The sequence below is a fragment of the Gopherus evgoodei genome, chromosome 19 (genome assembly GCF_007399415.2).
Source record: "Gopherus evgoodei ecotype Sinaloan lineage chromosome 19, rGopEvg1_v1.p, whole genome shotgun sequence".
Lineage (NCBI taxonomy): Eukaryota > Metazoa > Chordata > Testudines > Testudinidae > Gopherus > Gopherus evgoodei.
In genome coordinates, this window is record NC_044340.1 from 5,369,724 (window position 1) to 5,397,691 (window position 27,968).

Genomic DNA, 27,968 nt, shown 5'->3' on the forward strand with positions numbered 1-27,968 from the left:
AGCTGATCGAGAGGATGCATACAGCGCATCTGGCATCTGGCTGCCATGCCCACAAGCTGTGGCAAGCCGCAGAGAATGAGTGATGTTGTGGGCTACAGAAGAGCAGGCCAGCAAGGCTGAGTGGGGGGTGGCTAAGACCAGCTGAGGCTGATGGGGCAGGGCCGGGCAGAGCGAAGGGATCAGGTTTCCAGTATGTGATGGTAATGAATCTGTCCCAGTGGGGTTTACATGGTGGGTAGGCCTGGAAAGCAGATGTTCCCCTAACTGCCAGTGTCTGCGCTGTAGAGGACCACACAGTCCAGTTGAGACCTGGCCCTTGGGCAGGCCCAGTGGTTCCCTGAGCTTGATGTGTGCTGCTCAGCTGACAGGTTTGTTTTCAAAGCCTGGATGAAAGTTAAACCCACCGTCCACCCCAGTCATGAGTAAATGACACGACGGATACCTAACCTGGTTTCTCCAGGAGGTGGACTGTAAATACTAAGCAGCAGCCCATCGAAATCTTGTTTCACCTGCTGAGACTCAGGGTGCTGCTTCCTTCCGTCTCTGGAAACCGTTGTAACTGAGAGCAGACTCAGCTCTGAAAGCTCCCCCCAGCCCGTGGGAAGGTGCCAGGGAAATGGGCTCCTGGCTGGAAGAGGCCACATGGTAGCTGGCTTTGTGAAGGAGCTGGTTAGGACCATTGCTAGTTTTACGCTCTGGAATAAGGGTGATTGGGTTTCATGTTTCAGCCGACCCCTCAGAAAGGGTCAGGAAGGAAATGTGCCTCTTATGCTCAGCTCTGCACAAATAGCCAGGACCATTATAGGTTGGAGGCACTGGTTTCCCAGGAAGCACTGGGGCAGGTCCAGATGGACTGGTGGACTTTTCTGATATGGCAAACGCTGCCTTTCTCCCCTGAGTGTCTGCTCTGAACGGGGCCCACAATACAGGGTCGTTTCTGCAAGGCCAGCTGGGCAGAGATGCCAAGGTTAGGATGGGCACATCCTCAGATGCAGCCAGGCACAGCCCCACTGCCCAGCTTACATTATAGAGTCTCTCTTGGGAATGTCCCAGGCAGGTCTCAGGCAGGTCTCAGATTTGCACCCTCCTTAGTTCAGTGCATGAAATGCCCAGAGACACTGCCTGGGCCTTCTCGGGGGCCCATATCTTCAAAGGGGGAAGATGATGCCCTCCCTCATACTCTGCATCAAGCCCTGCCCAGTGCTTGGCAGCCCCCCCAGATGCGCACACACACTGAGAGAGACTCCAGCCCAACTCACTGGAGGAGCAGAGAGGCCCTAGCCTGAAACCCTGGCGGGGATATCTAGGCTGTTGCCTGGAGGTGCTGGGAGGAGAGGGATGCTGCCCCCCACCCAAGCTACACCCAATAATGGGGCCTTGGGTCTGTTGGTGAGGCAGTTTGCTCTGGAGTCTGTGGTAACCTGAAGCTTCAAGCACAGCTAAGGCTTTGGTGCAGGGAGAGGGCCCTGACCCGCACAGCTCTGGGCAGCACCCCAGTCCCAGACCATCAGACCCCAGATCCGCCCTTGGGGTCTCTTCAGTAGTTTCAATTCAGATTTCCACGAACATGAGACACCAGGCCAAGGGAATGCGACAGGTGACTCCGTAAAGAGGTGCCTGTATAATAGATCAAGTAAAAATGATTAAGGAAGAGAAGGGATATGAATAATTGAGGACTAATCAGGGACTATCCAGAGTAACCTGAGACCGAACTGGGCTGCATTTAGGCGGATGGGAGATCAAAAGAGGAGACAGACACGTCCTGCTCCCGCACCACAGAGATTATCCAGGGCTTCGGACTCACCAAGAAGTGGAAAAAGTGGCAGCAGAGCTGGGTGCAGAGTGAGATGCGCCAATGTGGAGGCAGCTAAGGGCTGATTGTCTCTCAGAGTGACATGGAGACATGGATTATGGATCAGCAAGGAACTCACCGTTTCGAAACCTGCTGAAAATATTTTGCCTTCTCCCAACAGTGACTTACGGTGAGTACCATGCTCTGGCTCAGCCAGATCCCTGGGCGACAGCTCCCTTGCAGAGAGAAAGGGCTAGATACATTGCTATGGGCACAATAGCCCGGTGCCCTGCACCTGTGCGAAGCCAACATGAACGGCCCCGTGCTGAGCCGGCGGCACTTCAAGTTGGTGTACATGATGACACAAGGCGCAGCGCAGCGGTGAACCTGGTCCGACGGATCCATGGGAGGAAGCAAAGGGTTAATTCCAAATAACCAGTGCGCTCAGCCCCCAGTAGTTAGAGGTTTGGGGCTTATGTGCAGAAGCAGGAGGGTTTATAACCCTCCCAAAAGCTCTTGGGAGTCGAGATGATATTGATGGGTTAATAATATTCACACTGATAACTCAGGACCGTCCTGTGACCAGTATGAATGCCTGGAACCCTATCAATCGCTTGTGACCCGAGCCATGCTAATCCTGCCAGGTCTTTGAGCAGCTACCTCAGATTATCCAGACTTGGGGCACTGTGCTGGAAAACTCTTCCTGGCTCAGTAGCACCTCCCCATTATCTGCCTTTCCCGGGAGCAAAGGCATAAGCAGCACAGATTTCAGCAGGCTCCATTTCTCTGCTGCCGCCCACCCCTCCTCTCGGGGGACGCACTGCTCTCGGTTAAATCGATTCCTCTCTGTCCTTGGCTGGAGGGGCTGCCAACTCCCTGGAACAGATTCCCTTTGAAAGGCTGAGCTCGGGAGGGTTCCTAGGGGACAGGACCCCACATCGCAGAACCAGCCCCACGCTTGGCCGTCTCATGAGCCGAACGCGCCATGCAGCATGATCTCTCCTCTCACCCTGGCAGGATGCAACTTGTAGGCGGGGATGACACCCTACAGGGCCAGCCCTGAATGCCCTCCAAGTGTAAACATGGAAGGGTTGGGCCTGGAGCACCAACTGCCGCTCTGTGACTGCACCATGTCAAATAGGCTCTTTCTGGGACACCAGTGGCCCCAAATCCCTTTGTAGATCTGGCCCTTGGTCCTTCCTCTTCCCTAGCTGTGTGTTTCCAGGCTCTCGCCCGCTAGGAGAACACAAAATGAGTGTTACGGGCAAAGTTTTAAATTCTATCCCTTGGGCAAAACCTGCTGACCCTGGGGGCAGCTCCCTAGAGCTCCAGGGGACACTGCTCTTATGCTGTCTTCAGCACCTATTACCAGCACCTCCCAACCGTCCTCACAATGCAGACAGTGCTGTATCCCCATTGAGCAGAGGGGAAGTGATGCACCAAGAGCCTGTGCCGAAGTAGGGAACTGATTCCCGGTCTCCCAAGCCGCAGGCTGCCACTTCTAACCCCTGGCCCACCCTTCCTCTCTCGTTCACCTCAGCTCAGCTACTTTACCTGGGTGATGCGAAGTATGAGGAGCAGACCGTGCGGGGGGTGCTGCATCGGTCCGTGCAGCTGGCGTGCGGCGACGTGGTCGCGCCCATGGTGGTTTTCTGGAGCTTCACCAAGCTGGGTTCGTTGGTGCCCAGGGCCGTTGCCATCAGCAACGGGATAGAATCCAAGGTGGAGAAGGCTTCTGTGGCCCTGGGGCAGGTGAGCCTGAGGAACGGCACCCTGGAAGTGAGCGACCTGCAGATGGCTGCCCAAGGGCGCTTCATGTGCCAGGCGATGTTTGAGGAGGACGGCGAGATCAAAGCTGGCTACTTCTACACAGAGCTGGTCGTGCTGGGTAGGTGGGGTGCAACTGCAGCAGGCAAACTGAGGCAGAGGGAGGGGAAGTGGGGCACACCCAGGGTGGGACTAGAATCCAGGGGCCCCGACGCCCAACAATCTCCTCCAATCACTGCACATGCACCCCCACGCGTCTGTGCCTTGTATCCCTGCAGGTGAAGCTGCCCTTGAAATGGTGCTGCCTGCAAAGATGATGAATGACGGAAGAGACCCATTTGGTCCCAACTGTTCCACCCTCCCAAGATGTCCCCTGCAATATGTTCCCCGCCACCTAACCCAGCCTGTTCTTATTATATTGCGGTAGCGCCTAGCACCAGGCACTTCTATGCTAGGTGCTGTGCAAACACCAAACAAACAGGCAGTTCTTGCCCCAAAGAGCTTAGTTCTCAATGCCTCAAAAAATAGGACTTCCTCTGCTTCCTTCTGGAGGCTTCTCTCCTGGGAACCCTGTGCTACAAGGCTTTGTGTAGCATGGCCAACATTCCCCTCAGTCAGGAGCAACCTGAAGAGAGCCCTTTGGCACAGGGTTGTGTGATGGGAGTGAGGGAGATGGCAGGTCTGTCTGCCCAGCTTTACTGACCTTAACCACAACAGCACAAATCTGTGGGCACAATGGCATTCTCAGCTCTGGGACCTGGCGTTCTGCATGCCCTCTGTGCCTGGATTTCACCTGGCTAGAGACTGCCAGGGAGAGAGGCACATCCCCAGGCATCCTTCTGAGCAGAATGGTGTCCTAGACGGCCACGCCGCAGTCACATTCTGCATCATCATGCAAGCTGGTGCAAAGCAAAGCAGATGTTCTGCTCAGCAATCTAAGCAGGTGCACTTAGACCTCTTGAAATCCAGCTGGAGTTGTGGGTGGAGCTGCAACATTGTGGCCGAATCCCAGTATTCCTGCTAGCGGGGTTACTGTCAGAGATTTTCTGCCAGACCCGTGAGGGGTGTATATCCCACCTTTCCTGGGACACCCAGCTGTTCTCAGCTCCTCTCCGTGCAGTGTGTCTGTTCACATGCGCTCTGCTGGCTGGAGATGGATAGATTCCACTGGCAAATACTTCTTGGTTGCTGGGAGATTTTCTTCCTGAAGACTGTCACTCAGTTCCGGGCAGCCACTTCCCGCTGGTATGTCCATGAACTCCAGAGCGCAGGGGCTCACTGCCGATGGAAGAGCTGTCATCTGTCCAGGGATCAAAGCCTCTTAGCTTTCTCTTCAGTATTAGCTGCATACTCTCAAAAAGGCAGAACATTTCATAGATTCATTCAGAGTTTGAGGCCAGAAGGGACTGATTAGATCCCCTATTTGGACTTCCTGCATATCAAAAGCCAAAGAATTTCAGTCCCATCAGGTGTTTATTCCAGCTCACATGAAAGGCATGTGAGCTAGGTGCTGTTAGCATCCTTACCACAATCACTGAAGATATAAAAAGGGAGAGATTTGGGGCTTCTGAGTCTGTAATTCCAGAGCAAAAACAAACATGGCAACAAGGCAGAGCTGGGAAAATGACTCACTAATAATTCATTGACGGATGGATGGGACACGTTTGCGAACAATTCATTGCCTGCCCCATAGAGGGGGATTATTTACTCATTGGTTGGTGGGAAAACTCTCTGAATAAACTTCCTGGGAATAGCAACCTTGTCATGGTATAATTCCCCACTCTGAACCTTAGCGTCCAAAAGATGGGGTACCAGCATGAATTCCTCTAAGCTCAATTACCAGCTTAATACTTGTAGCGCTGCCACCAACCAGGAATTCCAGTGCCTGGTACACTCTGGTCCCCCCAAAACCTTGCCCGGGGACCCCCAAGACCCAGTCCCTCTGGATCGTAACACAAGGAAAGTAAACCCTTTCCCCCACCGTTGCCTCTCCCCAGGCTTCCCCTCCCTGGGTTACCCTGGAAGATCACTGTGATTCAAACTCCTTCAATCTTAAAACAGAGAGGAAAATCCACCTTCCCCCCTCCTTCTCTCTCCCCCTCCCAGACTCTCCCTGAGAGAGACAGTAATCCTATCACAGAGAGAAATTAACCTTTTCTTCCCACCAATTCCCTGGTGGATCCAAACCCAGTCCCCTGGGGTCTCACCAGAATAAAAAAACAATCAGGTTCTTAAACAAGAAAAGCTTTTGATTAAAGAAAGAAAAAATAGTAAAAATTATCTTTGTAAATTTAAAATGGAATATGTTACAGGGTCTTTCAGCTATAGACACTGGGAAAACCCTCCCAGCCTAAGTATACAAGTACAAATTAAAATCCTTTCAGCAAAATACACATTTGAACTCCTTCCAGCCAAATACACATTTGCAAATAAAGAAAACAAACATAAGCCTAACTCGCCTTATCACCTAGTACTTACTATTTTGAATCTATAAGAACCTGTATCAGGGAGATTGGAGAGAAACCTGGTTGCACATCTGGTCACTCTCAGAACCCAGAGAGAACAACCAAAAACTAACAGCACACACACAAACTTCCCTCCCTCAAGATTTGAAAGTATCCTGTCCCCTGATTGGTCCTCTGGTCAGGTGACAGCCAGGCTCACTGATCTTGTTAACTCTTTACAGGCAAAAGAGATATGAAGTACTTCTGTTCCATTAACTTTTAACTATCCGTTTATGACAAACCTGTTCTAGGAATTCTAACACCTGGCATTTGTCTGGCGCCTGCCCTGGGAGTACCCTAGAGCACTTTAGGTGTCAGTGAACTGAGCTTGCCCTGGTAAGGAGGTTGAGGATAACTATTCTCATTTACATATGGGGAAACTGAGGCAGGGGGGAGGTTAGGGCCAACATTTTCAGTATTAGCCTCTGATTTGGGGTGCTTCAGTTATTTATTGCTGCGGTGGCACCAAAGAGCCCTGGTCATGGTCCAGAGCCCCATAGTGCTAGGTGCTATACAAGCACAGAACAGAAAGACAGTCCCCACCCCAAAGAGCTTACCGTCTAAGTCTAAGACAAGAATTAGGTGGCCACAGACAGATGGATGGGAAGAGAAAGGAGGCAATACTGGCTAGCATGACCGGCCGTGGGCTCAGCTGGTTGTCAAGTTCTTACAGGCATTACAGCAGAGGAGAGCCCCCGCAGCTCCTACCACTCCATTTGGGATTGTGGATGCCGAGCAGCTCTGAGAATCAGGCCATGGATGTGTCGAGTTGGGCACCAAAAAGCAGAGGCCACACACAGCTCTGTTGGTTGAAGTGGCACATTTTAATGGTGGTGGCGGGGTGCTCCCTCCCCCTGGGTCCCCTCTGATCCGAACCGTGCAGAGGTTTTCAATCTGCCCTGGGCACAGAATCAGTCGAGTGCAGCATCACAGAGTGCCTGCAGCAGCCAAGAACAGAGGCACATGTGCAACTATCTCTGAGACAGCCGTGCCAAGTGACAGAGGCTGGCTCCAGCAAGACAGTCACTCACAGTGACATAACAAGAGCTCTCTCTCGAATGGTTCCCAGCCTGCAGCGCCAATGGCTCTGGGGTGGACTCTGCTCCTCTAGGCTGCTCTGTAAAACTAAGGGGCTGAGAGTCCACTGGCCAGGCACAAACCAGCCTTGGCATCACCAACTCTATGAGGTCAAAAGTCATGAGTCAGGTGCCCCCCAAATTCATGAGAGTGGCTTTAAAATCATGAGATTTATAAAAAAATATGCCATTTTGATGCTTTTGGGGGAACTTTTTGGCTGCCTTGGGTCACATTTACGCACTTTTCTCCGCAGCCACTTACTTTTTTTCATGCCAGCTGAGAAGCTTGTGTCATCACCTGACTCCAGGAGCTGGGGCTTTAAGAAAAAACACCAGATATCATCAGGCTTATAATAAAATCATGAGAGATGGCATCACAGCAGCCAGCCACTGGATTCCTGTGGTACCTGGCAGGGCCACCAGAGTTAGTCACCAACAGGCCCACCTAGGGCAGGCGTGTCCCCAGCACAGATACACGTGTGCACTGTAGGAACAGGCCTCTGCCCCTGGAGTAAATGGAGAATTCTGATCAGGGAGCCTTTTGTACCCACTTCGCTCTTGCTCGGCACCACTGTAAATGGCTCCAGCAAGTGCAAAACAGTGGAGAATCCGGGCCCTGGAGGGGCCTAGACTAACACCCGGATCCAGACATCCCTATTGACAGGAGAGTTACTGCTGGTCTCGGGGCCACTACTGGCGGGCACCAGCTGTTTGTTAGAAGAAGAACTCAGGGCATTTATCTCCAAACCCAGCTCTCCGCTCCCCTGACCCAGAGCTTTCATTGACATCAATGGGCATTGGCTCTCCCCCATGGTGCACTAGTTAGTCAGCAGAGGGCTCTGGTACCTGGCGCCGCTCAGAGCCCGGCAACCAGGTCATGGGGGTTTGCCGGACCCTGTACAGTTCTCCCCCTGGGTCAAGGATCAGAGCGAGATCCCTAGAGGGCACCATCGGTGGTACTGTGCTCCGGTGCCCAGCACACATCTTGGCAGGGCAGGATGAGAGGGATTGCTCTCCCCCTTTCCCAGAGGGGGGCCAGGGGACAGCTGCCCTTCCACCCCTACTGCCCCCTCAGGCTGAGGAAGGAAGCCGTGGTCTGATCCAAGAAATGCCTTCCCCGTGTACTCCCCCATCCCCAACATGCCTGGTCAGGTCCCAGTGCCCTGCTAGCTCCATCTCTGTGGAGGGCAGCCAGCTGGCTCTGGGGCTGGGAGCTGGCCTGCCCCTCTCCTGGCTCTGTGAAGAACCATCTGGGCAGCTCCCCCCATAGACTCTGGGCTTCAGCATGCTTCGGAGGGCAAGTGCTGCAGATGGCCTGCCTGGCCCTGCACCCCAGCTCATCAGCACCGGGGCCTGGACACTCGCTGCCTCCAGTTCAATCCTTCAAAAACAGTGGGCGGCTGGGAAGCCTTAATCTTCTTCCCTCTCCCCATCACCTGTCCATCCTCCCACTGCCTCCTTCCCCCAGCAACTCATGGCTCCCTGGCCTCTCCGATCTCATCCCCACCCCGTCCTGCCTCAGCTGTCTCTGTACCCCCCAGAGCCTTTCTCTGCAGGACTGTCCAGTTCCCTCCTGCTGCCCCACCTCCCTCTGATCTGCCGTCTATGCTGAATGATCATCCCAGACAATGCTGCATTGGGAGCAGCTTCCATCGTGGGGGGCTGACCGACCCTGCCGTTTTACGGCTCCCTAGAACCTTCTCTCTGTCTCTAGCAATACATTAGAGTGGGTCTGAAGGGCACAGCAGAAAAATCACATGCTTGGGAGTGTAATGGACGAGCTTCTAATAGCAAGGGCTGGCTTGGAAAAGAATGGAGCAGGTCATAATGGAAGAGATTAGTATGAAAGGAATGGCTTGGCTGAGATGGGACTGGAGCCAGTTGGATGGAGAGCATGGGGGTGGGGCCATGGTGACGAGGGCTGGAATGGGACGATTTGGAGTGGATTGGATGGGGAATGGAGCAGAGTGTATCCGAAGAGGCTGCAGCAGGTGAGCTCACATCCGAGCTGTGTGTTTGGTCTCCCCTAGTTCCCGTTCCGAAGCCCTTCCTGCAGATGACCGACTCTACTCCGGTGGAAGGCACGGTGGTGATGATGACGTGTGCGGTGAAGGAGGGGACGCCCCCCATCGAGTACTCCTGGCACCGCCACACCAACAGGGAAGGTTCGGTGGCCGTTGCGGAAGCTGCCGGTGGGCTGCTGAACCTGACGGCAGCTAACCGGACTCACATGGGCTGGTACGCCTGCACTGCCCACAACGAGGTCAACAGCCAGACCAGCGACAGGATGTATCTCGACGTCATTTGTAGGTGACCTGCAGGCAGGAGCAAATGTCCTGCCTCTCTGCTTTGCTGTCACACGCCCCCCTCCAGGCCCGATCCTGCCAGCTGCTGAGTGCCTGTAACCCCTACCAAGGCCAGAATCCTTTATGCTGCCTTCCCAGGCACCCCTGGGCACGTGGCCCAAGCAGCAACCCAGCTGCCCCGGTGTCTGACAAGGACCGAGGATTTGGAATGGAAATAAGATTATGATCCCCCCAGAAAACAACTGCTGGCAACCACTTTGGGGGTCATAACCCCATCCCTGCCCCAGCATTAGGGTGTCAGAGCGGACCTCCCCCTGCCATTCCTGGGCTACAGAGCCCCATGTCCTATTCCTGGACCAAAAAGATTCAGATAAATGATCCAGCTGCTGGACAGTCACTGAACAGAGCCCCTCCCCTTCCTGCCATCAGCCAGGTGCTAACCACCTCCTACTTCATTCTGCAGATGGCCCTGATGAACCCGTGATCAACATTGAGCCATTTGCTGTTAACCAGAATGGCTTCTCAGCTAACGAGCAGGAGGAGGTGATTCTGACCTGCCTGGCCCCTTCCAACCCGCCCAGCCACTACATCTGGTTTTACAACAGCTCCCAGATCTACTCTGGCCAGAAGTATGTGATAGCCAAGATCTCCCGGACTCAGACGGGCACCTACACCTGCCTGGCCCAAAACACACTCCTCAATACGCGCACTCAGACCACCATCATCCTCACTGTCTACTGTAAGTGCGTCCCTCCCGATGGCTGGGCACGCAGCCATCTGGGTATGCGCTCTCTCTGGCATGTGCAGCGGCATCCCCCTCCTGGTCCCATCTTCTCTGTCTTCTGCATTTCCCTCCCTTACTTTCCTTCTTTGATTCTCATGGTCACCCATTAGCTAAAGAGGTACCAGGAAGCTAGGGAAGAACTCTTCAAGCTTGAGAGTAGGCAGTTTAAGTCTCATGAGAAGAACGGAGAGGTTTCCACCTCTGTTGGTTCCGAATGATCCAGACCAAGCAGGGACTCAACCTTTGTGAGAGCAGAATAGCCTCTTCCACAGGACCAGTATCATTCAGGGCTTAGCAGCTCAGGATGGAAGGGGGGCAGTGTTGTGAGATCGATGGTGTGTATGGCCTAAGGCAGCTGTTGTGTTCTTTCTGGTTGGGCTCCTCCAGCTGGGCTGGCGGGGGAGCAGAGACGGGGTGTGTAAGTGATCCAGAGGCAGGTTGTCTAGCAGATGATCACAAAGAGAGAGAGTTTGCTCACAGCCATGGCGAGCACAGCAGTAAACATCTGTGCGCATGGTTCCACTTGGTTTGGATCTCCAGCTTAGGCTGCTGTGCAGTGGTGCACGAGGGCCTGGAGAGTGAGCTGCTGGGAGAGACACTGGGCCTAGTGATGACGGCGACCGGGGAGCGGAAATGCATAAGACAGCTGAATTCTCTGCTAAATCCGGAGGCCCCTGAGCCGATAGCTTTGTTCCTCGCAACATCCACCTGCTCCCCCTTCATTTAGACCAGTTATCAAGCCCTCCAAACCCTTTCCAAGCAGAGCCAGCCATTCGAGGGGCCAGATTTCTGGGAAAGGCCACTGAACACGTTCCAAAATATTGATGGGGGGGATGCTGGCAGCTGGGGAGGCTGGGATGGAGGAACTGTCAGGGGGGGCTGGAGGGGATCTTGGCAGGTGGGTTGGGGGCTTGTCACAAGGTGAGCAGGGGGATTTGGGCAGATCAGCGAGCTGGAAGGACTGGTCAGGGGGACTGGATGTACTCTGGCAGCTGGAAAGCGTCACTCGAGGGGGTGAGGGTGCTGGAGGGTTGTGGCTGCTGGGGGAGGGGTTGACTCTAGTCAACAACTGGCACTGAACCTGTGACACTTGCAAAGCTGGCACCTGCCTGAAAAATCGGTGTCAGGTCACGCTGTGTCCAAATGTCTCTGGCTCCACACAGCGGGGGAGACATCTTGTGGACTGTCCCGAGTGCATCAGAGTGACTCAGAGCCACTGGGTCACTGTCCTGTCCCCAGCATGCCACAGTGATTCAGAGCCACAGGGTAGCTGTCCCATCCCCAGTGCACCAGACCGTCTCAGAGCCGCTGGGTGGCTGTCCTGTCCCCGGCACACCAGAGCATCTCAGAGCTGCTGGGTGGCTGTCCTGTCCCCGGCACACCAGAGCATCTCAGAGCTGCTGGGTGGCTGTCCTGTCCCCGGCACACCAGAGCATCTCAGAGCTGCTGGGTGGCTGTCCTGTCCCTGGCATGCCAGAGTGTCTCAGAGCCGCTGGGTGGCTGTCCTGTCCCCGGCACGCCAGAGCATCTCAGAGCCGCTGGGTGGCTGTCCTGTCCCCAGCACACCAGAGCATCTCAGAGCCGCTGGGTGGCTGTCCTGTCCCCGGCGTGCCAGAGTGTCTCAGAGCCACTGGGTGGCTGTCCTATCCCCGGCACAAGAGCTGCTGGGTGGTTGTCCTGTCCCCGGTGTGCCTGCGTATCTCAGAGCCGCTGGGTGGCTGTCCTGTCCCCGGTGTGCCAGAGTGTCTCAGAGCCGCTGGGTGGCTGTCCCGTCCCCAGCACACCAGAGCATCTCAGAGCTGCTGGGTGGTTGTCCTGTCCCCGGCACACCAGAGCATCTCAGAGCCGCTGGGTGGTTGTCCTGTCCCCGGCATGCCAGAGTGTCTCAGAGCCGCTGGGTGGCTGTCCCGTCCCCGGCACACCAGAGCATCTCAGAGCTGCTGGGTGGTTGTCCTGTCCCCGGCATGCCAGAGTGTCTCAGAGCCGCTGGGTGGCTGTCCTGTCCCCGGCACACCAGAGCGTCTCAGAGCCGCTGGGTCACTTTCAGTCGCCAGCTTGCTGCTTTCTGCCATCTGCAAGCTCCAAAGATCCTGGGTGTCACTGCATTGAGGCCACAGCTACCCCCCCTAGGGTACAAACCACCATTCCAGTGAGGGGGCAGCCTTTACAGAAGAGGGGCCACACGCCTGCCCTGCCCCTCCCTCACACTGGCGCTGGCTCAGGCACCTTGCTGGGGAAGAGTCTCGTGGTACCAGAGGGACAGCAACACACCCAAGGGAACTCGACCTCTGCTCTCCATCGGCTGCTCTTGCTCCTCATGTTCCCACCTTAGCACTGACGGCTGCCAGGGCCCGCCCAGCACGTCGGGCTCAGCGATCCAAACCCACGTTGCAGGCCAACGAGTACCCTGTGCTTTCCCTGCTCCTCTCCCTTGCTCCTACAGTGCTTCGCCAGGGAGATGGCCCCACTGGGCAGAGCCCACAGAGCCACACGGGCAGAGCTGCCCTCTGGTACCTGGCTCCCTGGCCCCAGTGCATCTCCTGCGCATGACAGCCCCAGGCAGCAGGCCGTGTGTTCTTCCCGGTGTTGCTAACTCCTCTTGCTGTTGATACAATCTTTGCCCCACGCACAGATCTGCCCAAGGGGAAGCCCAGCTGCACACCAGTCCCTGCTGCCAATTTCCGGGACATTGCTCTGCAGTGTTCGTGGCCTGGCGGGTTCCCCCCAGCACGGCTGCGGTGGGTGAGAGCCAGCCGGGAAGCAGACGCTGCAGCGTCCTACTCCAATGCTACCAGAATCCAGCGAGGGGTAGACGTCCAGAACGGCAGCTCATACACCTGCCTGGCCTCCCACCCAGGGCTCAGAAAGGATGCTGTCTGCACCACCACTGTGTGTAAGTACCCTCACACTGCCCCCTCAGTGCCGCCCAGGAATAGAAACACCAGGTCCTGTGCTCTGCCCCGTGAGAACCCATGCCAGCTTGTGGAGATGGAGTCTCCAGCTGGCGGGTAGAAACAAGGCTGAGGCTGTGGAAAGCAGCTCTCCTAACAAGGGTGCAGTTCCTCCCTGCTTACTGTAAGGCCTCAAGTGGACATTCAGGGCTCCAGGAGCCTGGGTAGATGGCACCGTTCGTGCAAACACTGGTCCTACAGGTGAGACGGCTGCAGCATCAGGAACCCGTGCAGCCACAAGTCTAACTCTCCAGGCTCACCTGTATTCCAGAACCACTTCACTCTGGAGGGGTTTTGTTTGTGAGGTGCCTGTAGGTCATGACATCATTTCCAGGGCCTGCAAAACCCCATCGCGGTGCCAAGTCACATCATGTCCCAGTGACGGCTTTGCTCAATGGGATGATGTTGCTCATCCCATCCCATCACGATGAACCAACCCAGCATCATGACATAAATATCCAAGGGTTGCTTGTGCCTGACTAAGATGACGGGTCTGGCAGGCCGTGCTGGTCCCGTGAAATCAGACACAGGTGGTGCAAACCCCAGAGAGCGCTGTGGTCAGCAAGCTAGCCCAGCACCTGGGGGCTCAGGACTCCCATGGGAGGTGCAGGGAGGTCTCCAGGGGTGTGGAGGAATGTTAGGGATGTTGGCATGTTTTCTCCTGGTTCCTTCATGGCCTAGTCTGGTCCCTCAGTAGAGTTAATTGTATTGGGCTGGAGAACATGTGGGACTGTACCTTAGCGTGCCCACTTGGGCATGGGTTTTTAAGTACCCTTTCCCACATGCGTGTGGCTGAGACTTTAGTGTCTTGGCAACTGTCCCAGCTTTAGGCCTGATTCTCCTCTTACTCACAAGGATGTAAGTCCATGGAGCTCCCCTCAGGGCCAGCAAGTGCTGGTTCTCTGGGGTATTTACCGCATGAGGCCCGGACTTTGTATGTCAGAGGTTCTGGGGCAAAAAGTGACCTTTGGGGCATTTGGAAACACCCAACTCTTCCCAGTTTATTGGGGAAAGCAGAGACCTGGGGACATGCATGATGGGACGTGCAGCACCTCCACCAGGTGAGATGTGGGCAGGGATGCTTGCCTCTAAGATGCTGTCTCTGTCCCCCAGGGGTCCCCGTGGGGAACCCCACCTGTTCTGCCATGGCTACGAAGCAGAACGAGTTCCTCATGCTGTCCTGCGACTGGGCAGGAGGCATGCCGCGTGTCACACTCTGGTGGAGAGACTGGCGGAACCGCGTGCTAGGTGGCTTGAAACCATCCAGCAACATCTACGTCATGCAGTCCAACAGCACCCTCGGGGGCAAGGAGTTCACGTGCATCGCAGCCCACCCTCTGCAGGCCAGAGCCACGGAGTGCCTTGTCCGGCTGGGTAAGCAGGCCGGCTGCCACCCGGCGGGGCCGCTGGGACTCGTGGGCCATGTAACTGCTGGCAAAGCAAATGTGGGGAGTGTGGGTGGGTTGTGGCACCAGTTTTGCAGTTCCTGGGGCCCTGACCAAGAGGCAGATTCCACAGCTTCACAGCTTGGCTGGAATGACCCCCATGCAGGCCAGACACAGGGAAAATCCAGGCAGGGTCTGGCTCATGAACACTCTTAAGGACAGCAGGCTGAAGAGCATCCCCAGATATGTGTCAGAGCCCCAGGCAGAGACCAGGCATCATGTCCACCCTTCACTGGCTCATGGCGAATGTTGTGTGAGTGACAAACCTCACCGGATCCCAAACCTCAGTGCTCAAAGTGGCCAGAAAAAAGTGGAGGACTCTGAAAGTGACATTAGATCTGCCTCCCTCTCACCCCACCTTCCTCCCCAGCCACAGCTCTGTTCCTTCTGCAGTTCCGGGGGCTCTTTACCCCCCTCCCCAGGCCTGGAGGAAGCTGCAGCAAGTCCCCTGTGCCCCCTCCCAGCCCAGATGCTGGAGGGGAAGGCGGGAAGGGCGGAGAAGTTCTCCCACTGCTCACAGGGAAGGAAGGGGGATGAAGGGACTGAGCTGCTGGGCCCTCTCTGCTCCCCCTCAACCCTCCTGAGAAAATGGGGTCTGCTCCTGTCATGGTATAATTCCCCACTCTGAACCTTAGCATCCAAAAGATTGGGTACCAGCATGAATTTCTCTAAGCTCAATTACCAGCTTAATACTTGTAGCGCTGCCACCAACCAGGAATTCCAGTGCCTGGTACACTCTGGTCCCCTCAAAACCTTGCCCGGGGACCCCCAAGACCCAGTCCCTCTGGATCTTAACACAAGGAAAGTAAACCCTTTCCCTCACCGTTGCCTCTCCCAGGCTTCCCCTCCCTGGGTTACCCTGGAAGATTACTGTGATTCAAACTCCTTGAATCTTAAAACAGAGAGGAAAATTCACCTTCCTCCCTCCTTCTCTCTCCCCCTCCCAGACTCTTCCTGAGAGAGAAAGTAATCCTAACACAGAGAGAAATTAACCTTTCTCTCCCCCTTCCCTCCTTTCTCCCCACCAATTCCCTGGTGGATCCAGACCCAGTCCCCTGGGGTCTCACCAGAATAAAAAAAACAATCAGGTTCTTAAACAAGAAAAGCTTTTAATTAAAGAAAGAAAAAAACAGTAAAAATTATCTTTGTAAATTTAAGATGGAATATGTTACAGGGTCCTTCAGCTATAGACGCTGGGAACACCCTCCCAGCCTCAGTATACAAGTACAAATTAAAATCCTTTCAGCAAAATACAAATTTGAACTCCTTCCAGCCAAATACACATTTGAACTCCTTCCAGCCAAATACACATTTGCAAATAAAGAAAAAGATTGGTCCTCTGCTCAGGTGACAGCCAGGCTCACTGAACTTGTTAACCCATTAAATTCAAAAGAGACATGAAGTACTCCTGTTCTATTAACCCTTAACTATCTGTTTATGACAGCTCCTGAGGGAGGGGGCAAAGCTCTGTCTGCCTCCTACAACTGCTCCACCCCAAGAGGCAGAGCAGGGGGCTGAGGCGGGTTCTGGAACAAAGCTTCTTGAGCTGGCAGATGGGGGAACTGGGCCCCGATGACAGGCGCACTCAGCGCAAATGCTAAGGGAGGCAGCCCTGGTGGGTAGTCTGTGTGCATGTAGGAATGGCCTCGTGGGCTCCCATGGCTGGCATCTTGGTGATTCCTGACTCAGAGCACTTGGTTTGCAGCCCAAAGCCTTCCTCACAAGGGGCCAGTAGTCCTCACTCTGCCTTCAGTGACACCTGTGCCGTCTAGGGTTGCCAGGCATCCGGTGTTCAACGGGACCCTGGTGGCTCCTGTCAGCACAGCTGACCGGGTCATTAAAAGTGTAGTATGTGGCACAGCAGGGCTAAGGCAGGCTCCTTGTCTGCTGTAGCTTTGCGCAGCTCCCAGAAGTGGCTGGCATTTCGCTCCGGCTCCTAGGCAAGGGCATGGCCATGGGGGGGTCTGCGCACTGCCCCCATCCCAAGCGCTGGCTCTGCAGATCCCATTGGCCAGGAACTATGGCCAATGGGAGCTGCGGGGGCAGGGCCTGCAGGTGGGGGCAGTGCACAGAGCCACCAGGCCATGCCTCTGCCAAGGATCCTCAGGGACATGCTGTACTCACAGCCGGAGCCATCACCCCCCTGCACCCCAACCCTTTGCCCCCGTCCAGAGCCCCCTTCCACAATCTGAACCCCTCATTTCTGGCCTCATCCCCGTGCTCACACCGCCAGCTGGAGCCCTCAACCCCTCCCACACCCCAACCCCTTGCCACAGTTCAAAGCCCCAGCCTCTCACACTCTGAAGCCTTGCCCCCACCCCCCCACCCCAGAGCCCCCTCCTGCATCCCACACCCCTCCAAGGCCCCTGTCTCAGCCCTGTGAAAATTAGCAAGTGCGTGAGGATGGGGGAAAGCAAGGGGGAATGGAGTGAGTGGGGGCAGGGCCTCGGGGGAAGGGGCAGGGCCTTGGGGAAGGGGCTGGGAAAGGGTGTTTGGTTTTCTGCAATCAGAAATTTGGCAACCCTTGTACAGTCCCCCCATCATCACCAGGGGTGCTCAGGGGTTGTGGCGGATAGTAGTTGGCCTTGCACTGGAACTGCAAATTAGTTACCAAGCCTGATGATGATGCATGAGCTGGAATAGACCCTGGCTCCCCTCCCTGAGCTGGTCCGCCCTGCAGGGCTCATGGGACAGGCCCCGGCTCCCCTCCCAGGGCTTCCTGCGGGTCTCACGGGACAGACTCCAGCTCTGCAGAGGGTGAGGTGCCCTGACTGGGCACCGCTTTCACTGCAATGCCCCCCGTCTCTCTCTCTCTGGCCAGATGTTCCCAAGCTGGCGGCCGAGCGCACCGAGGTGTCGCTGTTCGAGGGCAGCGAGGTCCAGCTGGCCTGCACGCTGCAGGGCCCGCACCTGGGCTCCGAAGTGTTCTGGTTCAACAACAAGCACCAGGTGATCCGGCCGGATGCTGCGAGGTACAGGCTGCAGCAGGGCGACGTCTGGTTCAACCTGACCATCCGAGACACCGAGTGGATGAGGGACAGTGGCACCTACCACTGCGTGGCCGTGAATGCCGTGGGAAACGCCACCATCCCCATCAGGCTCCGTGTGAAGAGTAGGGCAGGGCAGGGCGGGTGCTCATGGGAACCACACAGGGGTGGTGGGGGACAAACAGGGGCTTGGCAGAGTTTAGAAGGAAGCAGGTAGGAGTGTGCTGGGAAGAAGTGGATGGGAGGGTCTGGGGGGCCATGGGGTAGGGAGGCGGAAGGAGAAGTGGATGAGGAGGTCTGGGGGCCCCCTAGCAAGGGCTGGGGCAGAGGAAATGGATGGAGGGGGTCTGATGGGGTCCACCAGGAGTGGGGAGGAGAGGAGGTGGGTAGGGAGTTTGGTGGGGCCCACATGATGTGTGGAGGGAAGGGAAGTGGTAGAAGGGTCTGGGCCAGGGGTGGAGATGAGGGTAAGGGTGTGCTGGGGAACGTGTGGGCAGGAGGTTTAGTCATGAGCTTGTTCTGAATGCGGATTGGTAGAAGCATTTCAATGGCGGGATGAGAGGGAGCGGGAGAGATCATCCAGAACAGCACCTGCACTGAGGCAGGACTAAATACTATGTAGACCATCCCTGACAGGAGTTTTTCCAACCTGTTCTTAAAACCCCCCAGTGATGGAGATTCCACAACCTCCCTGGGCAACTTATTCCCGTGCTTAGCTACCCTGACAGGAAATTTTTCCTAATGTCCTAAACCGCCCTTGCTGCAATTGAAGCCCATTGCTTCCTGTCCTATCCTCAGAGGTTAAGGAGAACCATTTTTCTCCCTCCTCCTTGTAACAACTTTTTACGTACTGGAAAACTCTTCTCCAGACTAAACAAACCCACTTCTTTCAATCTTTCCTCACACGTCATGTTTTCTAGACCTTTCATCATTTTTGTTGCTCTTCTCTGGACTTTCTCCAATGTGGCCACATCTTTCCTGAAATGTGGTGCCCAGAACTGGACACAGTACTCCAGTTGAGGCCTAATCACCGTGGAGTACAGCAGAAGAATTACTTCTCATGCCTTGCTTACAACACTCCAGCTAATACATTCCAGAACGAAGATTGCTTTTTTTGCAACTGCATTACACTGTTGACTCACATGTAGGTTGTGATCCTCTCTGACCCCCAGATCCCTTTCCACAGTACTCCTTCCTAGGCAGTCATTTCCCATTTTGTAGGTGTGCAACTGATTGTTCCTTCCTAAGTGGAGTACTTTGCATTTGTCCCTATTGAATTTCATCCTATTTACTTCAGAAGGTTGGACAAACGTGTTATTCAGCCCTGGGCTCCGCAGAGACCATGGGGTGAACTCCTAGGGGTTCCTGTTTCATTCAGCCCCTTGGTTTCTATGACACTGAGTGAGGTCATGTGGGACTCTGGCAAACCCCAGGCTCTGGGGACTGGGCTGAGACTGGTTTCACTCCAGGTGGAGGAGGCAGGTGCAGCCCTTTATTACCTGACTGGCCAGTTGTACCCTGAATACAAAGAGAGAGGAAGGGAAGGAGCATGTGCATGAGAATGGGTGTGAAAGATAAGGGGTGAGGTTGTCTCTTTGGGTGCGCATGTGTGTGTGTGTGTGCATGTGTGTGTGTGAGCAGCATGGGATCAGAGGGGTGAGGTTGTCTCTCTGGGTGCACCACTGACACGCTCCCTACCCCCTGCAGAATACCCGACGCCCCCCAACGTGACGATCAGCAAGCTGATATACACCCGGCAGCGCACCGAGGTGCAGCTGGAGTGGGTGACGCAGGGCTCGGGGAACCTGACCGGCTTCGTCGTCCAAAGGCAAGAAGCAAAGAAATCCTCGCTGGGCCCATCCCGGTCGGCAGCCCGGGCCTGGGAGACTGTGGCCAGTGACATAGAACCTGACATCCGGGACCACAGGGTGGGCGGCCTGGACCCGGCGGTGGTATATGCCTTCCGCATCCTGGCTGTCAACCACCGCACCACCGGGCACCCGTCCGAGGGGAAGACTCCAGGTGAAGTGACTAGGCCCCAGACTCCGGCTGGGCTCCACTCTGGGGGCTGAAGTGGGGGATCCCCTACTGCAGCGACTGTCCACTGTCCATGTGTCCAGAACCCCATTCCCTCTCCCAGGGCTGGGCCTGTGTGGGGCTATGGAGGGGGGGGTCTGTTGGGGTGTGAGTGAGGTGGGGCGAGGATGCTGGGCTGTAGCGAATGGCAGGTGTATCTCCGTCCTGTTCCAGCTAGACAGGTAGGACCGGGCAGGATTAGCTTCCAAGTCCCATTTATTCACCCAGCCCCTTGAAGATTCTTGTCACATTAGGATGAAGGGCCTGGAAAGCAGCCGGCTCCCAGGGTCATGTCCCTTCCTGGGTGTGAATCACAGCAAACAGGACAGGGCTGTGTGGAGCTGGCAAGGCTGGACAGAGCCCCACAAGCAAAACTGAGGTGAGTAGGTCTTTAGCACCGTTGGATTGTAGGGGTATAGACTGGTGTGATTGCACTGGGTTGTAGTGGATGGTGTCATTGTATCGGGGTGTAGGGGATGGTGTCATGGTGTTGGGGTGTAGGGGATGTTGTGATTGCACTGGAGTGTAGGGGACGGTGTTGTTTTGGGGTGTAGGGGATGGTGTGATTGCATTGGGGTGTTGTATTGGGGTGTAGGGGATGATGGATTATGATGTAGGGAATGGTGTACTGGAATGTAGGGGATAGCGTTGTATTGGGGTGCAGGGGATGATGTCATTGTATCAGGGTGCAGGGGATGTTGTGCTGGAAAACTAACTACCATTGCCACATCATGCAGGGAATGTTTCAAGTGTTCATAATGGAGCTGAACAAAACTGCTCACAGACCCTGAACACTGGGCCCTGCTGGTGCAGTGGAAGATGGCTGGGACAAGGGTGTTGCGAGTTGGGAGTGCAGGGTATTGGCAGCGCAGTGCGGAGGATTCCAGGAGTGGAAGGGCTGCGAGTGCTGTAGTTCAGGATTGAGGAGCATTGGCAGTCACTTTGTCTGTTTGTTCATGACCGGGGTCAGCGATGAGTTTGGGGAGAAGTGAGGCATTGTACTCAAATTCCACCCAGCATCACAATCCCAGAATCTGAGAAGCTGAGTGCGTTTCATCAACTGATGAGCAGTGGCCTGTAAGCATTAGGTTTCAGAGTTAACACACAGAGGCAATAGGAGCAGGTCACACCTCCTTTACAGCTACTGGGCCTGACTCTGTTCTCACTCACAGCTGATCAGAAGTATTCCACCTAACTTCCTGGAGTGTGTGAGATCAGAGTGGGACCCGAGGGTTCTCTCTGTCTGCAGACTCATTCAGACCACGCTACAGCACGTTCACACTTTGAAGTCTTCTTTGCAGACAGGGGGAGCCAGAACCAGATTTGTCCCCAAATTGAATGTTAAATTCTGCAGCACTGTTAGAGCCATTGGTGAGATGCTGGTGAGGTGCAGTGGCCAGGCCTGGTTTGCGCCAGTCTTGCTAAGTGCCCCTCCCGAACTTACAGAACAGGAATTCTCTGCCCTGAGAGAGGCAAGAAGGAGGCACAATACCAGAATCAAGGGCAACTTATGCACTGTTCCTTGGGTACCAAAGGGATCTTGGATTATAGAGTGGATTAGATGCTTAATTGTGGGATTTGTGCTCATATGCGGTGTTGAAGAGACGGTAAGGAAGACATTCCCCTTTCAGGGCAGGCTACCTGGGAATTTGGGCACCTTGGGCCAGATCAGCAAAGGTATTTAGGCTCCTAAATTGTCAGTGGAAGTTAGGAGTCTAAATAGCTTTGTGGATCTCGCCCCTGCTGCTTCCTGTGGAGCAGGGAGTCAGCTGGGTATCCCCATGGCCCATTTCCTGTGACTGCAGGCAGGGTGCTTGCACTTGGCCATGGTCCTTTCCCACCCTCACTTCCTGTGCGTTAGTGGGGAGCTTTGGCCTTGGCAGTTTCAATCAGGCATAGACTGATCACCAACCAGGTCTGAATCCGCTATGGCCCCCTCTGAGAGATAGAGGAGAACACCCACCTCTGTGCTCACGAGAGAACTCCGGCTGGCTGCCAACAGCCAAAGAGCTGAGCAGCTTCCACCCAAAATGAGCTCTCCTGGTTCCTGCTGTAATTGCTGTTATGGAACGAGCGGGGCCTGGTTTGGGTCTCCACTTATGGAAAAGTCATATGGAATTTAATGGGAAATGCCACCCTGTTCATAGGCTTAGTGAGCCTCCCTGTGGGGTTTGAGGAAGACTATCACTGCTCTAGGCTTCACCCTCTCTTGCATTCTGGAGGGGAATTTCTATGGGAAAATAGAGATTTCCTCCCTATTAAGTCCACAGGACTTATCCACTGGGAAACGTACAGGGTGCAGATACCCCAAGTCCAGCCACCACAGAGGGACTCCGATAACTGCTGTCATCTGGCTGGCTCGTGAGCAGAGGCCCAAGGAACACCCCCTGGGTCTGTTGGTGCCATTTGGCGCATGGGGCACTTCTGTGCCAGCAAAAGATTTCCCTGAAGTGGCAGGTGGGACCAGTGGGACATTATCAGCCCATCCCCCCCCCCTCCTTATCTGCCACATTTTGCTGCAATCCAGTGCCCGTCCCTCCCAGACACCCCGTCTCCTCAGGACAGCATTATGAGGGATTGGAAGAGTGAACATCCCTGGCTGGTCCTGGATCGAGACTGAGGGGGTGTGACGATGCGGTTCTGGTGGGACCCAACTGAGAGTGCTAATTCAGGACCAATTGCTTAAACAGGGCAGTTACAGCCCTAGGCTGGGGTTTTTCCACCTCTAAGACAAACCAAACCAGCCAGACAAAAATGACTTCAGTTTCACCCTACTGGCTAACCGCAAGTCACACAAGCAATTTCCTTAGACACTCCAGTCTCCCAGTGTCACCACCAGTGCCACCCGTCCTGGGGATGAATGGTTATGAAAACCAACACCCCAGTAAAAGAAAAAGGTTCTCACGATCCCAAAGGACCAAGCCCCAGACCCAGGTCAATATACACATCCAATCTTACCCACAAATCACGCCAATCCTTTAGAATCTAAAATCTAAAGGTTTATTCATAAAGGGAAAAAGATAGAGATGAGAGCTAAAATTGGTTAAATGGAATCAATTACATACAGTAATGTCAAAGTTCTTGGTTCAGGCTTGTAGCAGTGATGGAGTAAACTGTAGGTTCAAATCAAGTCTCTGGAGTACATCCCCAGCTGGGATGGGTCAGTCAGTCCTTTGTTCAGAGCTTCAGTTTGTAGCAAAGTCCCTCCAGAGGTAAGAAGCAGGATTGAAGACAAGATGGAGATGAGGCATCTGCCTTATATAGGCACTTCCAGGTGTAAGAACACTTCTTTGTTCTTACTGTGGAAAATTACAGCAAAATGGAGTTTGGAGTCACATGGGCAAGTCCCTGCCCACCCTGCTGAGTTACAAGGCGTATCTGCCTCCTCTCAGTGGGTCAGTTGTGTGGCTGATGGTCCTTAATGGGCCATCAAGCAGGCTAAGCAGAGCTAACACCAACTTGTCTGGGGTGTTTCCCAGAACTGCAGCTCCAATTTGAAATACAGACAGTATAGACCCAATACTCATAACTTCAACTACAACATGATACAGACATACAGTCAGCATAATCATAACCAGTAACTCATAACTTGGTCTTAGATACCTTATATGACCCCCTTTACATAGGATTTGGTGCCACTACAGGACCTTGGTTGCAAACCATGTTCTATATGGTCCCAGTTTATATCAATAACATCACAGGGGTGCTTGAGCATGGCAGCTGTTGCTGCCGGAAGTCACCGAACTGCCCTGCTGCTTGGATGGGCTTAGTTAGAAAGGGCTGTCCGGGGCCTGACAGTGACCTCCATGAAAAGGTTACCATGGAAAGGAGCTGCTCTAGCAACAGGATGCGCCCTGTGCATGTGATCAGCCAGTGAGAGTTAGGCCTGATGATGCAATGCTGCTAGCGTGGGATTTCATTGACCAAGTGCTGATGACCTGCTGGAGTGTTGGTGCGGGGAAATCTCTGCAGGGTTCAACTCTTGTGAAACTCAGTAGCTATCTGCCTAACTCCTTTCTAGGATAACAAGAAGCCCAGGGCAAGAGGGTGCTAGGTCTGAAATGATGTCAACATGACCAGAACGAACCCTCCCCGCTACTCCTTCCTCTTCCCATGCCTCTTCCGGGGTCCCTCTGTGCCTCCTTTTGCTGTCCCTGCCTCTCCGTTTGCCTCCTGTATGGCCCAGTCTGCTGTATCCCCCCAGCTGACCCTGATGCATGAGTCGCCAGGAGTGGGAGTCGATTCCTGGCGGTGCTGTGCAATGCGGTCTGGAGGGGACCCCATCTCTGATGACTTCAGTGTGATTGTCACTTCTGTTCCCCATCATCTCATTATCCTAATTGCACGGTTTCCTGCAGAGAATTATCCTTCCCAGGGAAGCACACCCCACTGCACAGTCCCAAGAAGTCACTCTGCTCACTTGTTTACTTGACACTGTTAGCCCTGGCTGTGATTTGGGTTGGTTTCACTCACCGGTGCTATCTCTGCGACACACCAGAATCCACACTGCATTTGTTCCGCTAGGGGATACAACATAGGGTGACCAGAAAGCAAATCTGAAAAATTGGGACGAGGTGGGAGGTAATAGGAGCCTATATAAGAAAAAGACCCAAAATCTGGACTGTCCCTATAAAATCGGGCCATCTGGTCACCCTAATGCAACGGGAGGATGCTCTGAGTCACATTTTCACAGAGGAAGCTACTCCAATTTGGCATCATTATTTATACGGCTGGCTTAAAATACCCTTGAAATTCCTGGAAAATGACTTCTCTTTAAAGTGTGACTCACGCCTGAAAAATGACTAAAATGGTCCCTTCTCTTTGCTGGCTGGGAAAAGATTCGTTTTCCCCTGCAAAATTTTTCAGCAAAAAAAAGTGTTTGTTTTCACTGAACTTTTCCTTAACATTTGGTTGGTTTTTATGGGGGGTGGGGTGTGGGGGTCATCAAAAAACCAAAAAAGTCTGTTTTGGCATTGACATTTTCAGTTAAAGCCCTACCATTTTTGATGGAAACAGGGATGTTCACCAAATGATTTCCATTTTCACCGAGAAGCCATTTTTCGTCAATTAAAAAGTCTCAGCAAAAACTTTTCAACCAGATCTGCCCACCGTGTGCACAAGAGTTGGAGCTGTTTACTTTAGGGACCAAAACACCTGATTACTTGTGGTGCCATGGCACCTAGGCACCCCAAGCATGGACTGCACCCCATTATCCTAGGTGCTGTACAACTCATAGAGCAAAAAGACAGCCTCTGTCTCCTTGAGTACAGCTCTGCTGAGCTGGCTTGGCCTGAAGGCCCTGCCATGCAGAACCAGCCCAGCACTGGGAGAGGCAGCTGAGGTGTGGTCCTTCCTGGGCAGCATGAACGGGCCCCTTCGTTATGTCCCAATTGGTTGAATTGTGCAGCCAGTCAGGGGGCCGGGGCCTTGCTGAGGTCACAGTGTGGCCTGCAGAACCTCCAATACAGAGACTGATGCATGAGAAAGGGCGAACTCAATGTGACCCTCAGATCCCAGGCTGAGTCGGCAGGGATGTCAGCAAACCCCCTTTTGCTCTGGGTACTGAGCACCTTTAGGGAATAGCCATGGAGCTCCGTGATGCCCTTTTCAGACAGAGACGCCTTTTAAAACCTGCTTCAAGGGCGTTTCTCTGAACAGCTCCCCAAGGGGTGCCGCTATCTTCACCGATGTCACTGGCGGGAATGATCCATGGACATGGAAAAACCAGGGTGTTTGGGCCTTCTCCGCTGCCTTTCACGGGAGGGACTCAAAACACTTTCTGAACATAAAAGCACACAACACCCCTGCCAGGCAGGTAAGTGTCATTGTATAATGGGGAAACCGAGGCACAGATTGTCAAAGGGACTGGAAGCCTAGGTCACACCTCTGTTCAGTAGCAGAGCTGGGGATAAAACTCCAGGGTCATGACCAGCTCAGCACTGTGAACATTGGCTAGCCCATTCTCAAATCCCTGGGGGATCGCTGCACAGCCATGGAGCTGTTAAAAGAAGCACTGCCCGGCTTAGATGGTGTTGATGGTAAGACGTAGAATGAAAAAGAAATTTGCCACAGATTAACCAGGGGGCATCTGAGTTGAGGGCTGAGCGCAGGTTCCCATGAGGCTCTGGATCGCACCTGACCCACACGCCCCTCCTTCCTTCCCAGCGCTAGACGTGACCCCTCTACAAAAAATGAGGAAGAAATGGGTGGATTTTCTTGTCCATCTGTATGTGTTCGGATTTGATCCAGTGGGTCAGTTAAATCAGGGCCAATCTCTCTGCTCAGAAGGGATTGTACAAGTGGTGGAAAGTTTTCTGTTGCGGTTGTTTAATGCTCAGCACTGGCCCTGCCATGCACAGAGAGATCGGCCCTGCCCAGAGGACATGGGTGGCGGGTATCATACACCGGGGAGGCTAAGCCTCCCCAACCCAGGCTGTGGCCCCACTCACACTTCCCCCCAAGACCACGCCCTCGCTCCCCCTCTCCCCCAAAGCCAACAGGGGCTCAGTTTGGGCCAGTGGCCCGGGGTTCAGGGCAGTTTGGCTGGGACTCCTCCAGCCATGGGAGGGAGGATGGGGGTCTCAGGGCTCTGGCAGGTGAGGGGGGCGGATGGGGTGTGGTAGCAGCCGGGCTTCTAGCAGAAGGGGTGGGTCCCGGGGGGGGGCATCGCCCATGCCGACAGAGCTTACAAACTGCAGCCAAAATCAAAATCAAAATCTTCCTCTTGTGGCAGGCGCCAGGCCGAGTGGCTGTTCTGATTGCTCCTTTTGCTGTGCTCGTGTTCCCCCGGTGCAGAATGGGCTGTGCTGGGCACCACTGGCCAAGGCCTCTCCGTGGCTGTGCCGGGACCCCAAGCCAGGGCAGCCCCTTCCTCAGCATGTGGCTTCGGATCCTACCAACAGCTGGTGGGCCTGGTTCACCCCGGGAATCTGCCACTGGCCTGACCTTATTCCAGGTGGAATCTGGCCCATGGAGAGACCCATCTTCAGCATGCAGCCCTTCTCCTCCCCTTCCCTCCCTGCTCCACAGTGGAGAGTCCTCCCAACCAGGGCTGAGCTCATCAACCAGCTAGGAGAGAGGTGGCCACCTGGGCTGGGCTTGTGGCCACTTAGCCATGTCAACTCTGTCCCTGGGTCTGCCCCAGATCGGAGCTGTTCTTGGTGGTGAAAATTGTTGCTGAAACTGGGCAGCAGCTTGCATTGCCCGCTAGCCCCAGCTGTCGGAACCAAAGGCCACGAGTGAGGCAGGCATGGGCCCTTACAGATCAGAGCTCCAGGAGGGCCATTAGAACTTGCTCCAGTGGTTACAGCACAGGCCTGGGGTCCAGGATGCCTGGGATCTAGTCCCTACTCTGCAGCTGACTTGCTATGGGGCCTTGGTCAGCTCCCTTTGCCACTGTGTGTTTAGTCTCCCCTCTGTCCAATGAGGGTAACAACATCTCCCACGTACAGTGCGACCGGGGGTGGGACAGTAATTGCCTCCCTTTGGCATTGTGTCACACAGCAAGCTCTGGGCACTGCTGCTGGCCAAGCTGGAGGACTCCTGTGTGTCTGTGTTAACAACCCCTTGTGAGCTGCTCTGAGATACATGAGGAGTGAGAGCTGGGGAGCCAGGGGGTCTGCACAGGGGGCTGTGTGGCCCTCGCCTGGAGACCAGGTCCCTGTCTCTAGCAGTCTCCTTGTGCAGGGATCCCCAGCTCAAGCTGCATGGTACTGAACCCTGAGTCTGCTCTCTCTCTTCCAGCTGACCCCCCTTTCAACGCCTACCCTGCCGTGATGGGCGCTGCAATAGCAGGGATGGTCGTGGCGGCGGTTGCCTCTCTGCTGGCGTTTCAGTACATCGTCCGGAACCGGGACAACAACCCATGTGAGTGCGGGGGAGGCCGGGGCCCCTTCTTGCTGCCCCTGGGGCTGTTCCGATCAGGGGAAGAAGGTGCAGCAGAGAGCACAGGGCTAGAATATGGGGAATGCCCACACAGCACAGCTAGACTGGGACCCAGCCAATGGTGCCTGGTGCTACAGTGACGGATACACCCTGAACGCTTTAGACTAGGAGGCAGAGGTGGGTTAGGAGGGACAGGGTGCCAGGCAGCACTGCTGGGGCTAGGAAGGACAGTGTGCCAGGCAGAGGTGGATTAGGACTGACAGGGTGCCAGGCGGAGGTGGGTTAGAATTGACAGCATGCCAGGCAGAGGTGGGTTAGGAAGGACAGCGTGCCAAGCGGCGCTGTTGGGGTTAGGATGGACAGCGTGCCAAGCGGAGGTGGGTTAGGAAGGACAGC

The 27,968-nt window shown here is 54.7% G+C and overlaps 1 protein-coding gene across 1 annotated transcript in view; it reads left to right on the top strand.

Moving 5' to 3' along the window:
- Positions 1–1,567: 1,567 nt before the first annotated feature.
- The window catches only part of VSIG10L2 (V-set and immunoglobulin domain containing 10 like 2), a 28,358-nt gene continuing 1,957 nt past the window's right edge, over positions 1,568–27,968 (top strand). The window contains exons 1-10 of the mRNA XM_030538649.1: positions 1,568–1,597; positions 1,728–1,842; positions 3,333–3,680; positions 9,170–9,445; positions 9,909–10,184; positions 12,862–13,122; positions 14,294–14,554; positions 17,447–17,737; positions 19,320–19,634; positions 27,432–27,554. Coding sequence (XP_030394509.1) covers positions 1,568–1,597; positions 1,728–1,842; positions 3,333–3,680; positions 9,170–9,445; positions 9,909–10,184; positions 12,862–13,122; positions 14,294–14,554; positions 17,447–17,737; positions 19,320–19,634; positions 27,432–27,554 — 2,296 coding nt within the window. The remainder of the gene's footprint in view (positions 1,598–1,727; positions 1,843–3,332; positions 3,681–9,169; positions 9,446–9,908; positions 10,185–12,861; positions 13,123–14,293; positions 14,555–17,446; positions 17,738–19,319; positions 19,635–27,431; positions 27,555–27,968) is intronic.